The 14,334-nt window shown below is 34.0% G+C and overlaps 2 protein-coding genes across 4 annotated transcripts in view; one reads left to right on the top strand and one right to left on the bottom strand.

Annotated features, from left to right (window-relative positions):
* The window catches only part of LOC112526577 (E4 SUMO-protein ligase PIAL2-like), an 18,252-nt gene extending 15,185 nt beyond the window's left edge, over positions 1-3,067 (top strand). For all 3 annotated transcript variants that reach the window (XM_025136922.1, XM_025136923.1, XM_025136920.1), the window contains 2 exons: positions 384-713; positions 2,339-3,067. In XM_025136922.1, the coding sequence (XP_024992690.1) occupies positions 384-713; positions 2,339-2,860 (852 nt within the window). In that variant the 3' untranslated portion in view covers positions 2,861-3,067. The remainder of the gene's footprint in view (positions 1-383; positions 714-2,338) is intronic.
* An 804-nt stretch (positions 3,068-3,871) lies between these two features.
* Positions 3,872-11,062, bottom strand: LOC112526835 (39S ribosomal protein L46, mitochondrial). Its single transcript, XM_025137257.1, has 6 exons — positions 10,763-11,062; positions 10,233-10,298; positions 8,126-8,200; positions 7,078-7,207; positions 6,207-6,320; positions 3,872-4,324 (listed from the first exon to the last, which is right to left on the bottom strand). The coding sequence occupies exons 1-6, from the start codon at positions 10,933-10,935 to the stop codon at positions 4,184-4,186; spliced, it is 699 nt and encodes a 232-aa protein (XP_024993025.1). The 5' UTR covers positions 10,936-11,062; the 3' UTR covers positions 3,872-4,183.
* Positions 11,063-14,334: the final 3,272 nt, after the last annotated feature.

The following is a 14,334-nucleotide window of genomic DNA, read 5'->3' as shown; positions in this document are numbered from 1 at the left end:
TATATATATATATATATATATATATATATATATATATATATATATATATATATATATATATATATATATATATATATGCACATAAGTAGGATGTAAGAAGACGTTACCTCAATCCTAGAGGTAGTTTCTATGGAAAACCTACTTTCGAGTAAGATATTCTGGGTTCGGTTGGTTTCGTTTAGTTTCATTTTTTATGCTTAATAAGTTGTTTTAAGAGTATTTATCAAATTTATCATATATTACCTATATATAGTGTATATATATGCACATAAACACCTGCACAGTTTGTGACAGACCCATATATGATAAAAGCCTAGCTACATTTATATTCTACGAGACTACCAACAGCCTCATTAACTGATCTTTTGATTAATTTTGTTTAGATCTTGAATGAGGTGGCAGAGGATGTTAGTGACGTAATTATGTCAGCAGATGGATCTTGGACAATCATGGCAACGGAGATCCCGACCACTGAATCAAACAGGAATACCATGACCCAAAATAATCATGTGCTTGATGTCACCGAATATCTTACACACGAAGAACCCAATGACACACTTCCTAATTCTTCTTTCACTTTGCATAATTCAAGTGTTTCAGCAATTGGTATGAGTGCAGAATGTCCTTCCGCTTTGTGGCAATTAAGTGTAACAAGGGATGCAGCTTCTCCTGCTCAAATTCAACAGTTGGGGGATTCTCGATTGCAATCACAGGTGACTCCTTTCTTACAAGACTTAAATTGCAACACATGTCATATATATATATATATATAGAGGGAGGTTTAGGTGAAAACGCTTAAAAAAATGAAAAATTGAGGAACACCTAGTAACCGTTTATTTGAACAATATACACGTGCATACAAGTAATCGAAGTTGTTTCTTGGTTTCTATGCATGTGTGCATACCGTACGGATGAATGGTTATTAAGGTGTTCTTCAGTTTTTCATCTTTTTGCGGTTTTCCGTTAAACCTGACCATATATATATATATATATATATATATATGTATGTATGAATGTATATAGGTGGAGTTCAAACGAGAACACTCCTGTTTTACGATAATGCAAGAACATTTATGGGCCTCAAAATTATTTAACCCATAATTTAAATTAAAAGAAAATAATTAATTAAGGATAATCACGTGATTTCGTATTTATCTGTAGTTTTAGTGACATCCTTATCTCTAAAATCACATACAATATGTTAACCGGCATCAAATAGTTATCACATTATTATAACAGCAAAATCACATAATGAACCGACAGAGCAATGAATGTAGACGTGATCATTATTGATTTTCGATTATCACAACATTATCACATCGCTATCACAACAAAAACCACATAATTATTAGATGATTATCACATCATAAAAGGCCTTCTACTTATCAAATCGTTATCACATTATTATCATGGCAAAATCAGATAATTATCACATCATTATCGACAACGGACGCACCAACATAAAAAGTCTCTGATGATAATAATAAAATTTAAGAGATAAGGATAAATCTAGGATAACAGAAAATTATGGATAAATAATAATTAATTTTCATTTTATTCTAATTTTTATTATATGTTAATTAATTTAGAGGCACAAACGTGTTCTCCCATTTTTGCAAAACAGTAGTGTTCTCGTTTGGACCATTTCCTATATGTATATGTGTGTATATATATATATATATAGTTACACACACACACACATAGACTAAGGATCGTGTGAGAATGGAAGTTATGGTGAGAAGCATAAAAAGGGATTCCGACCCTTCAACACTTTTAATCTCCCCCCCACCTATGGATTGCGTTTATCATGGGAATTGTTCCAGAGATGCATCGCATTAGTTTGATTTTCAATTAGGATTGATCCAAGGGCGGAGATCCCTTCTTACCCTTCTCACCATAACTTCCATTCTCACACGTATCCAATCATATATATATATATATATATATATATATATATATCGGCAAAGGATCGTATGAGAAGGGAAGTTATGATGAGAAGCATAAGAAGAGATATGAACCCGTGATCACTTTTAATCTCATGACCACGCATGAATTGCGCTTTAGAATGGAATTGATCCGGTGCATCTCGGGTGCACCTCATTAGTGTTGACATTCAATTAGGATTGATCAAGGGATGAAGATCTCTTCTTACACTTCCCACCATAATTTCACTTCTCACCGGAACCCAACCCTTATATATAGGGTCAGATTCAGGGGAAAAGCGCAACAAAATGAAAAACTAAGGAACACCATAGTAACCATTTATCTGTATGGATGTGATATAATGGGATGGTTTGGTTTCATGTTGCTCATCCTCTTTGGTATGTGTGTTGTACAGGGATTGTGTAACATCATCCATACACCTCCGGTTCAACAAACCACGCACCATATGAACCCTATAAACTCGACTACAACTCAAGCCACTTATGGTTCAACCAACCCTTACCATCCATCTGCCGAGACCCAACAGCAGGTTCAAACCGATAGGACCACTCAAGCCACAAACTCGTTCACCCCATCTCAGCTAGCACAATCGGCAGCGAACTCCCCACATTCCGTTGCTTTAGCTTTAGAGCAGTGGCACCGCCGTGTTTTCGGTCAATCTCAACCGCCTCCGACCACAAGACCACCGTCAACAACTTCACTTCCGGGAGATCCAATGCCATTGGGGAGAATGAGGGGAAGTTTAAAAGGTAAGGAACTTGCAGTGGCTCAAGAGAGCCTCCTTGCACCGCCACGACAACCGGCTCGAGCCGACAAACCATGGTCAAGGCCGCCACCGACTCCTCTTATGGAGTTACTAATGCAACGACCCCCTAACAATTCTGAGAGCACTCCAAATGGCTCAAATTTCAGGTAATTAGGGTGCAGTTTCTAGGTCTCATTTGGGCATAAATTGTTAAGAAAGTATATATTACTCTATTTGCTATAAAATGGATCGATTTACGTTATATTTCGATGCCACGAAAATGCCAACTATTCGAGACGCGAAATTATTTGCAAACTCGATAAACTACAAACCCACAAACAAGTTTTCATAACACGTGTGAGAATGCAGTGTTATTTCATATATATGTGAAATGTTAAGAACTGGTTTGTGCATGGAAAAAATAGTTCTGAAAGTTTCACATATGAAACAATACAATATATGTTGTATTTTCATACGTGTTGGTTTCATTTACAACAGTATTTTTTCATATATAATACGAATTATTGGATTTGTGAAAGAAGGTTATCAACTAGTCAAATGGATCAAATATCTAAACTTGGGTTAAATGAATAGGTAAATTGCATGAAAAAAGTAACGTATTTTAACTTGGTTCTTATTTTGGATAACGTAATTTCAAAACTTTTATTTTGGTAGTGTTAAACATTTAAGTACACGGGTAACCGGTTAAAGCATCAACCGGTTATCATGCTGATGTGGCGAGTGATATGGTATCCAACTCAGTATTATTTGCTGATATGGTTAGTGACATGAATTTTTTTTAATCTAAAATTAGACTTTTTTTTTAGTCTTAAATTAGTGTTCAACCGGTTATCCCGGTACTTAAATGTTTAAAAATTTACATCTTAGATACCAAAATATAAATTTTGAAAATACATTACCCAAAATATGAATCAAATTAACGTAACTTTTCATGCAATTTGCCTTTTGAAAAAAATAAAAACTTCTAAAACTAAACGTTAATTTAAAATTTCAAAACTTTCGTATCAAGAAACAATAAAGACCAGAATAAACTTCATTGTATTTTGATGTATAATTCACCTCGTAAAGTTTACTAAAATCGAACAAAACATCCAACGTTCTCAATATATCTCACATTTTCAAAAAGTAGAATGGTTGTTTCCGGAATCAAATACAATAGAGTAGTGATAAATGGGTTTTAATCGAATCGGGCAAGCGGAATTCACATAAATGTACGACTTAAAACAGTTGCAAAGAGTACCGTTTGCTAAGTTTCAACGCTTTTCTCATCGAACCTAAAATCCACGTTTTAAACTTTCTAATGTTGTAATAAGAAACTATCCTACCCCACAAAATCCATGCAAGTTCGCATCCAAATCGATCACAGAACTCAACAACCGGATCACCTTGTTTTGATTCCGAGCATAAATACCACAACCAAGTTATTAAACTGTTTAAAAATCTCGAGTTGAAATGGATCGTGGACCCTTTGCATCAGCTTATGATCATTTTCGTCAAGTAATCGCTGTGGTCAGGGAAATATTCCAACAACTCGTCCTTTGTCACCCAAACAAAATCCTTCGATTTGATATCAACCTTATTTGTCGCAATCACTTGAGATTTAAAGAAGAACCTCTGAAACCACAAAACAAATCGAGCGATAAAAACTTGTAAGAAGAGTTACCTAATCGATAACGAACCAGAAACGCAAAAATAAAGCCATGTTTGACAACCATAAGCTAGTGTTTTAAGAAGCTACTTCAAGTAGTGTTTCAATAAGCTCCAAGGTTTTTTTCACCTTTTTACCAATTATGCCCTTTATATGTCCAATTAGTTTTCCAACATGTCATTTTAGGTCATTTTACATTGTCATCTAGCTTATCAGCTAATAGCTTAACTTTTCAGACAGTTCGCCAAACATATACTTCAATGGTTATATACATATAGTATTGTCTAATATATGTGTGGAGGCCGAGAGCCAAACCGGTAAAGAAAGAAATCATCTTTCATAGTTTGTACACCAGACTAGACTAGACCAGACCAGACCAACCTACCACTCGAGGGTGGGTGGTGTACAATGTAGAAAAACTTGATATCTACCCCAAATAGTACACTAGACATATAAAATAAGCTCATAATTAACCTTAAGCCTTATAGTATTTTTACATTCAGCCATTGCCCCACCAGCATCCAGGTTACCCGTAAAGTAAATCCCAATCTCCTTAAAAGTCAAAGGTTCAAGACCCACCGAAGGTGAGGAGGGGTCTAGAGTTTTGTCTTACATAAATATATACTTCAAGAAAGAATTGGTCCCGTTTCACCCTCTTCCCCGCTCTCTCTCACATAAGAACGTTAAAGAAGTGGGTAACCATATCAAAAAAATCCATATCATCCATGTGACGGGCTTTTGGTGCCAAAAAGTGAGGGAGAGAAAGAGAGCTCGTTACACATTAATGTATCATCAATTCATCACCGGGGCCAAACAATGATATTACAAAAATCCGGGGACCGGAATATTACAATATAATATCATTGGTTTTTATGTTTTTTGGACTATTATCTACTTATATATTTTACAAAAAAGAAGAAAAAAGATTATGATAACCATAGATTATGGGATGGGAGGAAGAAAGGTAAACTTTTAAGTAATACAACATATTATGAGTGCCACAAATGATAACCAGCTGATGTAAGGGCATTAAGCGCATGTATGTTAGCAGCTTAATGAGCTTAATGGGACTCACAGCTTATTCGGTTTGGTAGTGGCTTAATGATAAAAAAAGTGGCTTATGTAGTAAGCTTCTAGAGGAAGCTTTATGCAGAAAGCCTTGTGTTTTTGAAACCTGCCTTTCCCAATTAAAAAAACATGCTCATTCCACCTACAAAAAAGCCCTCCCAAACAAAACCTTTCTAATGTATACAGACAGATTAATCCACACGGATACCTTTTATCCATATTGGACTTAACGGAAAACCAACCAAACAGCCCCCAAGTGCCATATGCAAATCTTGTTAATATTGCCCTCACTGTGTCTGCCTCGGGGCGAATTTACTTGTAAGGAAGTGGTGGCACAGACTAGTAGACTACCACTGAGTATTCCATCGTAATGTAGTTTCTTTTTGACCCTTAACGGTGCTACCACTGTGATTTGTTTTGTGCTATCACTGGGCATAGTCATCAAAACATTGACAGACTACAGTAACATATCGAAGCCTCAATTTGAGTTTTAATGGTTAACGGTGGTGGAACAAAAAAACACCAACTGTACAATTGGTGACGATTTGTTAGTGTTTTATATTGTAATTTGTAACCGTGATTAATTTTTGTTTTATAACTATATTATAATATATTTTATATTAATTATTATTTAATTTTATATTACGGTAATTATTTAGTGCCACCACTCAAAAAAGATATGAACTGCCTCTGGTTCTGCCCATGGTGGTGAGTATTGGATCTTGTTATAGATTTGCATATCATGCGATTAAACGACACAAAATAGAGTAGATGACATACCGTAAAAGATGGATTGTCCTTAGGCGGCATTGCGATATGGCCCATTGGAGCGTTACCGACAAAGTATGTATGAGATAGGTCTCCGATAACAGATTCTAATGCAGACTCTGCACACTAAACAAATGGTTTATTATAAGAAACACTACAATATTGTCAAAGGGTCATTGGCCCCGCGGTACCCAGTTTACACTACAATTTCATTTTCCCATATTGTTCTTCGGTGCTCTCTTCTTTAATCAAGCCTATAATTTTTTCTTCTTTATTTACATAAATAAGCTCAATTAATTCTAGCCCTTAATCTATAAAATCAATGATTGTAGATAGTTTGTATGGTTTGCAAAATAAACCACCCCTATATGTATGTAGTGTAAATATGGTGAGAAGGTAAGAATGGAAGGTTATTTGAAGGTTCATATGTGAATCATTGAAAGAATCCATTTGAAGATGTATTTCTTCAACTGGATTCTTTCAATGATTCACATATGAACCTTACCTTCTTAACAATATTTAGTCTTCTTATTTGAACTCGCCCCTATATACATATATATATATATATATATATATATATATAAAAATTACTCCCTCCATCCCAAAACAAATTTCAACAATTAAAAACACACTTCTAGAAGTATGTAATTATTACACTCTGTAATCAACTAAATGACAATTTCACCATTAATAATAGAGGGAACAATGAATGTCTCCATATCATAATGAAGGGTAGAATTGAAAAGTATGCACTTATGAAAGTGGATACTTATTTTGGGACAAAGTAAAATAGAAATGTGAACACTTATTTTGGAATAGAGGGAGTATATACTTATAAAGACTACAATATTGATGGGAGTATCCAAGCAGATTACACAATTACCTTGCGCAGCGTCTCCTCGGACTTGTAAACTTTTTCAGGGAAGTGCCATACGGGCTGCCCTTTCGGAGAACCATATGCGTCACCATAAAGAAGAAGATATAGCCTTCTGTCAAGAGCTCTTTGCAATGACCTTTAAGAGAGAGTACCAAATTTTGATCAAATTGGCACTAAAGAATAAAAAGGCTAGCCTCGGTAATAAACACTCGCCAACATCTAATACTGCTTCCGTCCCAACTCCCAAAATAGATGTCCACAACGAAAAAGGCACGCCGTTTTAGAAACATGTAGTTATTACACTTTTTAATTAAATTGACTTTTTTGCCCTTAATAATAGAAGTATTGAATTTCTCCATCTTATAATTAAGGGTAAAATTGGAAAATGGAGACTTAGTTTTGAAGGTGGACACTTATCTTGGGACAAGCTAAATACTGAAATTTGGACACTTATTTTGGGACAGAGGGAGTATTTATTAGCTACTCGTAATGATTGCCCTCAAATGGCTAATCTAACCCCATTAGACATAAATTCTTCTTTGTTGTAAATAATTTTTTAGAAAAAAAATGGAAGGGGAACCCTTCATGTCCTCCATTAAATTCTCTCAGCTTTAACTCAAATCGAGAACCATCATAGGAAACAATGATCCTTTATAACAAGAAGAAGAACGCATACAAACAATAGAGCCATTAACTAAGGGGTACTTGGGTTACCTGTAGAGCCCAACCTCCCAGGAGATCAAGGGCTCAAACCTCACCAAAGGCTATATTTATATAAACTTAACAAAGAATATTCACTAGGCTATATAAATTTATCGAGTACAGATTCACTAAAACCGTTAGTTGCCAAACATCAATGTCAAGTCTTGAAAGTACCGAATCCATGAGTTACATTAAGCGGTATTATATAGAAAAATTGAACTAAAAAGCACATAAAGAAAAATGTAAGAAGCAGGACAAACGACCATAGTATCAATTATGATCTAGGAATCACTTTGTATAGCATGTTGCACATGTGGTACATGAACATAAGCGGGAAAATCATTAAATGTACCTTTTATCATTTGTTTTGTCRGCTTCAGTGATCCTAGGAGCTGGTACAAAATCAATTTGGTATTCGCCCTTACCCCTGATGAAAAGTACAAATGTTATGGCATCACAATAAGTGGGTGAGCGGAAGGGGAAAATTTGGCCCTAAGTTATTAAGAACAATATGCAGGAAGATTCAAATATATCAATAGTCAGTATGACTTTTGAGTGGACAAAAAGAAAACAAAGAATTCATGTGATTGAACGTTTACCGAACACGCCATAAGGTAATTATATCAGTGCATTGTGAATACCATGCATAATTGTTAAAGGTGCGCCTAGGCGCAAGCGGTTGGGCTTTTCTATAGTCGAGGTGAGGCGCCTTTTGGGCCTAGCCCACCACATAAATCAGACTAAAATTCTATGTTTTTTTTTAAATTAAGTCTTCTCATCTTCTAGACTTCTACAAAAAAGACATCATCCTCCCATGGTTAATGTACTAAATCCCTTAAAAATACATCCAAAACCAAAATCACCTCCTCACTTGGGGTGTACAAAAAAACCGCCACAACCCACCCAACCCAACCCGCAAACAACCCAATTAAACCCAACCCGCTAAATCGACAATTCTTGGGTTGAAATTGGGTAGGCCTAAATCAACCCAACCTGCCGCTAATATATAATTTCGATAAAATTTTATTTATATTATACAATATATAATTTTATTTATATTTACCTACTTTGAGCCTCATTCTCGTTTTTTGATCATTTTCAGAGCACCATTTCTCTATTTTTTGCCTGTCTCATTTTCCAATTAGATGTTGCTATCTACTGTAAAATTAATAGCAACAAAAGAATTGGATTAAGTTATGCATACAGATGTGTGACACTAAGCAATATATAATTATATAAATGCGTACGTATGCATCTCTTGGTTAGTGTTGGTATGTAAACATATTTTCATCTTTTGCAAGCACGCTTTTGTTGTATGTATATGTGCATCGATAATTAATATTACCTATTTGTTATATGTATAGAATTAAATGGAGCAATGCACAATACTCGTAAGTTACCAAAAATTGAAGACACGTACTTATTTAAGAATGGTAGTACTTATTTAAGAATGGTAGCAACCCACCAACCCAACCCAACCAACAAGGGCTGGACTGGGTTACATTTTGTAACGAGACGGGTTGGGTTGTCTAAATGTCTCAAACCGCCCAACCCAACGAGCGTACACCCCTACTCATATTCGCTCTTGATGATGATGATGAGTATTGAGGAGTATAAATCCGATGATGATGAGGATTGAAGTGACTACCGATTAGGACTTTATTGAACATAATGCTATTCGAAAATTGAAGTTGAACTATGTTTAATTATAATGCGTTCGAGTTGTGTCATGTGTAACCGTGTGTGTGTGTGCATATATATATATATATATATATATATATACATATATATATATATATGTGTGTGTGTGTGTGTTATGAGATACGCCATGCAATCCTAAGGCTGACGCCTAGGCCTCGTCCCTTAGCACCTAAGTGCACCTTGAGCCTTTAACAACTTTGATACCATGTAATTTATGTAACACAGCCAACCACAAATGTTGAACCGGTGGCACTTTTTAAGGTGAACCAGGTAAGCTATATACGGTTTGGTAATGGTGGTCTGTTTTTAATAAAGTTACAACATGTATGAGTAGGAAGCAGATGATTCTGGTTTATTTTGTTTCATGGAAACTAAACTTTGACCGGTTTGGACTTCAAATTAAAATTCAGTTAGTAAGCATATTAACAAACAGGAACCAAAGAACCAGATACTAAGAAACTAAGATGATTTGTAATTTGTTTACACTACTTGAATTCCCTGTCCTATATCTTTGTGTGGATCTCATAAGTCTATTTGCAGCACACAGGATGCAGAAAACATCTCTATTAATCCTCACACCACATCAAATAAAACAAAAACATTGAAATCTTTCAAATGACGTAAGACAGTATATCTAAACTTGAGAAGGCCATAAGTGCAGGAACAACATTAACAATAAACCCCAAATCGTTCAAGAGGAAATGGGGAATAGAATAATATAAACTAATCAAGAAATGTCAACTACTGCACAAACTTACCTAGTATCCGACTTTTTAAGGAACTCTTCAGGATATGCCCGACGAAACTGCTGTCTCCAACGAAAGCTACACAATTTCGGGACAACATACACATTACTTCAGAGAAAATAAACACAATCACATATTCAATTACACCATCATCAATGGAAGTTATAACAAGCTCCACGATTGAGCAACCACACACGACAACCTCGAATGTTTCTCCCCTATCCCAAAATAAAAAATAATGAAGCATACAGATGGCCTTATTTGCATCAGTTTCTATTTCATTCTCTATTAATCAGAATCCAAATTCGCATCAACTTCTTTTTCGTTCTCTACTAACACCCTTTTAACAAATGGAAGTACCTGTCCGTTCTTCCAATCCAACAACAACAACTCATACCAATTCTGCAGTTAAATACTAATCCATTTCATCTTAATCCTAAAATCCAAAAGAGAACCCTGAATTTCCAACTCATTTGGCATCTTTTTCTGTTTACGTAATGTGCATACTAATACATATAAATCGAAGGATATAGAATACTAACGAGAATTCCTGAAAAACGTAGACGGCGGGATCGATTTTCGGAATAACAACCGGAAGTCTCTCGAAGAGCACAGATGCTACAATCTTATCATTACCAGCACCTTTTGATGATGATGTGCAAAACCCTCGATTTGATATCACAAATCGAGCTAAACCTCTACACGATCTATGCATATCTTCCTCTTACAGGAACCTTCTCGAATCACACCTTTCTTCACACAAACTGGTGGAAAAATTATCAGAGACCGATTGATTGATTTAGCGACCGTACAAGTTTACCTCTCTGTCTGTGTCTGTGTGTGTGAATCGGAGATTTAGCCTGAGAAGATGAAGAACAAGGGTTTTACGATTTGGGCTTTTTATTTGGGCCAACCTCAGCCCATTAATGAAACTTCTTTGGGCCTTGAAGCCCAATAAATCGAAATTTCACACCTTGAGATAGAATAATGGTCCTGGACCGGTCCCTAATCGGTCCTTGTGAAAAACGTCTCGAGCCCGACCCGGTTTTTAAAATAAATATTTTTAAAAAATATTATACATGTTTTTATAGTTACAATTTCTAAAATTTAATATTGAAAGACGTTATAAATTTTTAAAATTTAAATAGATAAAATCTTGAATTTTTTTTTTTTGTGAAAAATCGGTGCCAAGCTTTGAAATTCTATTAAAAATAATTGTAATAGGTACAAAAACAACAATCCGAATCGGACTCAGCTCAGGCCCAGTTTATGGCTTGATAATGTAAATAACAGCACGAAAGGCGTAACGATCTGGGCATTGTCTCGGAGAAAGACTCGGTGAAAAAGACATATCTATGAAAATGCGAACTACCTGCACCAAAGGGGCATCAAATTTTGATATATTATTAGTTTTGGGGTTTAATAATTTGAGATTTGACCTTTAATTACAAACAGAGACCCAACTGATCAGGCCTGTCAATAACAAACACGAGGACTTGAATCTGTGACAATAAGATAGACGCATCATAGTTCACAAGACGATTGACTTTGGCGGTTTGAAATTGACGATTTCTGTTGTTCTATGAGTGTTTAGACTTTTTCGATTTTCGACGATGACGTTCCAGTTCCAAAGGAAGACGATTGACGATAACGAGTTTAACAATTGTCCATGTGAATAGGGGTGCTCGTGGGTTGGGTTGATCGGGTTGAAAACATTTGAACAACCCAACCCAACCCAACCCAATGCTTGCAGTTTGAAAAATCTTAACCCAATCCAACCCAAACCGTACAAGTTGGTCGGATTGATACTTTGGTACATTAAAATATTCTTTTAACCTTGAATATGTTATTTTTTGTACTCATAATTTTTTTCATTGTCAACCATTTGATACAATTTATCCATACTTCTTACGTATATCACATTCAGTTAAATTTCTCAATATACATATATATATATATATATATGTTCACATTTACTGAACATATATACAAATGAGTTATATAGAGATGTGAATAGATTGAAAATATGTGTATACGAAGAGCATACGTGATAGTGTAATTGTCTTCTGTATATATATATATATATATTAATAGAAATTCAACAATCATATTAAATCAAAGAAATAAAAGAATATCGGTTTCATCGGGTTAGGTTGAGTTCAAATAATAGTAACCATAGTAACCCAATATCAGCACAATACCTACAGTTTGAAAATCTTACAACTCAATTAGACATCAGGTTGCTCCAGGTTGAGTTATTTCGCGTTGGGCTGAATTGAGTTGATCGGGTTTTTGAGCATCCCAACATGGGACGACGGATCGATCTTGATGATCAGTCGATGCATTGCCGACTGCCCCCGACTATATATATACTCGAATACACGATTGTCGACTGAACTCTCAAATCTCAATCATTCATTGTTTCTCAAAACTCAATCCTTCAAATCTAGATACAGTTAATTGCATTTGTATTTCTTCAAATCTAGATACAGTTAATTGCATTTGTATTTCTTCAAATCTNCTTCAAATCTAGATACAGTTAATTGCATTTGTATTTCTTCAAATCTAGATACAGTTAATTGCATTTGTATTTCTTCAAATCTGAATTCTGTAACTATGGAAGTCGATTGCATTGTTTCTCAAACCAACGTATGATTTTGTTTCTAAATTATAACATAGCAAACGAAAACTTTTAAATTGATTTTTGGTTTCTTGTTTGATAGGTCAAGGTTGGTTTATTTAAATGATGACGAGTTGAAAAACTGTTGTATGAATCTTGAAGTTGCATTAACAAATGGTGATGATTGTGATATTGATGAGAATTATTTGTTTATGGAATTGTAAATTTTGCAGGTAATATTACCATTGAAAACATATAAATGAGAAAAGCCTGGACATCAATTGAGAATTTGGAATTTGCAAAAAGATTGATGTGTTTCCAAATATGTTGCTTGTATATAGGGTTTTGATGACTGTACCCGTCACGGTAGCATTTGCTGAAAGAAGTTTTTCAAAGCTAAAGTCGTTGAAGTCATATTTGCAGCCTATCATGAGTCAAAAAACGCTAAACGGGTTAGAAAATTTGAGTATTGAAAGTAAAGTTTTAGCGAATTTTGAATATGAAAAAGTAATTGATATTTTTGCTTCAAGAAGTTAGGTGATATATTTATATTTTGTAATTTGGGGTTTTGGTTTTTATGGCCTCCTTTATATTTTTCATTTTAAATAATAAAAAAAGTACGTACTTTAACTTGCTTCTAATTTTAGGTAACATATTTTCAAAACTTTTATTTTGGTACATAAGATGTAAAGTTTAAACATATATCCGGATACTTAAATATTTAAAACTTTACATTTTAGGTATAAAAATGAAAGTTTTGAAGATACATTATCTAAAACTAGAAGGGGTACTCGTGCAATGCATCGAGACACATCTTGATTTAAGTGTTTTGTTTTTTATGTCGATAGAATATGTTTTTATATGCTTTTGAGAAAACGATAATGTTTTTATTTTTGAATAAAATATAAATTTAAAAATATCATAAATTTTTAAAAAAAATATCAATTCAATCTTTCTAAAAGTTTTTATGTTTTCGTGTAATTTTATTAATTAATTTTTTAATTATAATTTAATTTATGTTTAATAATATAATATTTTAAAAAGACAATAACTAAATATTTTGTTACATCTCTATGTTTATCTTAATTAAATTTTAGATTTTTTATATTTAAAATGAGATGTTTATCCAATATTTGATTATATTTATCTGCAGTTAGTTGCACTAATTCAAATATGGAGCTTTAATAAGTTATATGTATGCATAATTTACTTGTAATATTAAATTTTAAGTAATATGCATCAGTAAACAGTACTTCATGAATAAAAAATGGTTTTTAAGAGTTTTTGTCAAATGTTTTATAATATAGTATAGATATAAATAAAAATAGAAATCAAGTTAAATTAATTTTTTTTTCATGCAATTTTAAAAAAAAATTGAAATGCAAAAATCAAGTAGTCTTTCAGACTGAGCTTTTCTTCTCCAGCAATCGAAGATTTTGCAGTCAAATTTCTGATACTTTGATCCTACCTTCAGTACAATCCAATTCCGCAACA

The sequence above is a fragment of the Cynara cardunculus genome (assembly GCF_001531365.2).
Source record: "Cynara cardunculus var. scolymus isolate 2C chromosome LG 14, CcrdV1, whole genome shotgun sequence".
In the NCBI taxonomy this organism is placed as follows: domain Eukaryota; kingdom Viridiplantae; phylum Streptophyta; class Magnoliopsida; order Asterales; family Asteraceae; genus Cynara; species Cynara cardunculus.
The sequence above is the reverse complement of the archived record's forward strand: the minus strand, read 5'-3'. Positions and strand labels throughout refer to the sequence as shown.